Below are 2719 nucleotides of genomic sequence, written 5' to 3' on the forward strand. Positions count from 1 at the left end.
AATTCTCTTGCCTCTCTAGTATACCTCAGTTTGCTTTCAGGAGCCCATGTTTGGATATGAGATGACTATCTACTCTCTGTTTTTACTACTTTGATTTTTCTGGTTTGACAGTTAACAAAGCTATTGCCAATTTTACAGTATGGATGGCCTTTTAAGGGAACAAATGAGTCTCTATGTTCATAGAATCATAGAATTGTTTAGGCTGGAAAAGATCTTTAAGATCATCGAGTTCAGCTATGAACGTAGCAACGCCAAGTCCACCACTAAACCATGTCCCTAGGCATCACATCTACACACCTTTGTAACACCTCCAGGGATGGTACTCAACCACTTCCTTGGGCAGCTGTTCCAATGCCTGACAACCCTCTCAGTAAAGAAATAAAGAAATTTTTCCCTAATGTCCAATCTAAACCTCCCCTGACACAACTTGAGTCCATTTTGTCTTGTCCTATTGCTTGTTAGATGGGAAAAGGGGCTCACACCCGCCTTGCTACAGCCTCCTTTCAGGTAGTTATGGAGAGTGATGAGGTCTCCCCTGGGCCTTCTCTTCTCTGGGCTAAACAACCCCAGTTCCTTCAGCCACTCCTCATAAGACTTTTTCTCTAGAGCCTTCACGAGCCTTGTTGTTCTTTGGATGCACTCCAGTGCCTGAATATCTTTCTTGTAGTGACGGGCCCAAAACTGAACATGCTATTCAAGGTGTGACCTCACCAGAACCAAGTACAGGGGAATGATGACTTCCCTAGTCCTGCTGACCACACTATTTCTGATATTGGCCAGGATGATATTGGCCTTCTTGGCCACCTAGACACACCACTGGCTCGTGTTCAGCCCGCTGTCAAGCGGTACCCCCAGATCCTTTGGGCAGCTTTCCAGACTCTCTTCCCTAAGCATGGGGTTGAGGCTGTAGTGCTGCCTGGAGTTGTTGTGACCCAAGTGCAGGACCTGGCACTTGACCTTGTTGAACTTCATACAGTTGGCCTCACTCCACTGGTCCAATCTGTCCGGATCCCTCTGTAGAATGCTGTAAAGAAGACTGTGAAAAACAATGTTCTTATTGAAGCTAAGCAAATGAAGTGTGTCCTGACAAAGCTCAAAATGATGTTTCTGTGTATTCTTCAGTGCCATCTACCGGTGCAGTTACCTGTTAGAGATTTATAGGCCAAGAACAGTCTCCTAATAGGCAGCAATTTACAAGCGTTTGTTTTTTTCTTTTATTTTAGGAGCAAGGAAAGATCGGTGTAGTCTTCAATATTGGCACAGTGGACATCTCTATTAAAGAGGAAAGTACACCTGTAAATGATGGCAAATACCACGTGGTACGCTTTACCCGGAATGGTGGCAATGCCACACTTCAGGTTGACAGCTGGCCAGTGAATGAGCACTACCCCACAGGTACATAGTTTTTTCTCTTTGATTTTATTTTTCAGTGTATCTGTACCCACAAACTAATGCATAGTAACAACTGCTTGCTGTATAAATCTTTGTTGCTTCATCTCAACAATAAATTGACCAGCCTGGTGGTACATATTCTGTCTGCTGGAAAACATAGTAACGGTCCTTTACACTGGAAGAATAAGCATGCCAACTGTGTGGTATGATGCACATTATTTCCTGCTATTTCAGAGATCTCTAAATGGATCCTGGTTCTGCAGAGGTTTACAAACTGATTGAACAAAAAATTGGTTTTGCTACTTGTGATATTTTCTATTTAAGGGAGAAAAGTTTTGGACAGGGCTTATGAAAAGGAGAGATGACTCTAGCCACACTCAGGATACTGTCTATATAGATACAAGTTGAAGTGTGAGGAATGTGGAAGATTAAGTTGCAAGTATTTAAACAGATCTTACTCTTGCCTCACCCTTTCATCATCTGAATTTCGCTTTCTTTTAGGTTTGAGATATAAAGTTTAACATGCAATCTAGCCAAACTGTCAACTTTTAGTTGACTTTAGGTCAAAATGCAGTGGAGCAATTCAGTATCTCGATGTATCATGACACTAAATCCATCAGGAGTAGTGAACAACTGGCTCTTGAGTCACTGTCCCATGTTTTATCACGCTTCTGGCATGGTACTATATGTCACCATGCTAAAAAGTGAATCATGTTCCAAATGAAAAACAAATTTCTCTATGTTACACCAATGTTGCATAAGGTAGCTGTGATGTGGACGGTTACAAAAGGCAGGAGAAGCATAAGGAAAGATGTTAGCTACATTCTTCTTATTCACATGTTGTTGTCTAAGATCAAACTGTGATCTTCTTGTCAGTTTCCAGTATTAAGTCTAAGCAACTTCCAGTTCTTCCTTTCTAGGTTGTACATAACTGACCCAGGACAGAAGGAAGAATTCTGTGATAAATATGAGACAATTTGCTAGTTGTGTAGGAGTTGCCCACAAGCCACTTAACCTCAAGTTATGAGAAATAACCTAATTGTTTATGAAGTGTTACACTAATAAATTACTCCGCAGGGATAATGTAATTTTATCACTCACTTAGAAAGTGCCCAAGGAATTTTAAAATGTGAGTGACCTGTCCAGTGGTGCTCCCTATGACTTATTCAACATGACACTTTGTCAGTGTTTTGGTGATGTATAAGCAAAGGAGTACTTTTAATAATTATCTGTATTTCTGTGAAATAATCACATCTGAAGAACTTCATTACAGACGTGCTGAGTTAGATTCTACCTCTGCTATCCATTGTTTAGAGAGGAAAGAGCG

At 41.1% G+C, this 2719-nt stretch overlaps 1 protein-coding gene across 1 annotated transcript in view; it reads left to right on the forward strand.

The window, feature by feature from the left end:
* Positions 1 to 1223: 1223 nt before the first annotated feature.
* The window catches only part of LOC104274302 (neurexin-3-beta-like), a gene marked incomplete at both ends in the record, with an annotated part of 100728 nt that continues 99232 nt past the window's right edge, over positions 1224 to 2719 (forward strand). The window contains one exon of the mRNA XM_009869896.1: positions 1224 to 1395. Coding sequence (XP_009868198.1) covers positions 1224 to 1395 — 172 coding nt within the window. The remainder of the gene's footprint in view (positions 1396 to 2719) is intronic.

The sequence above is a fragment of the Apaloderma vittatum genome, unplaced genomic scaffold (genome assembly GCF_000703405.1).
Source record: "Apaloderma vittatum isolate BGI_N311 unplaced genomic scaffold, ASM70340v1 scaffold1185, whole genome shotgun sequence".
Lineage (NCBI taxonomy): Eukaryota > Metazoa > Chordata > Aves > Trogoniformes > Trogonidae > Apaloderma > Apaloderma vittatum.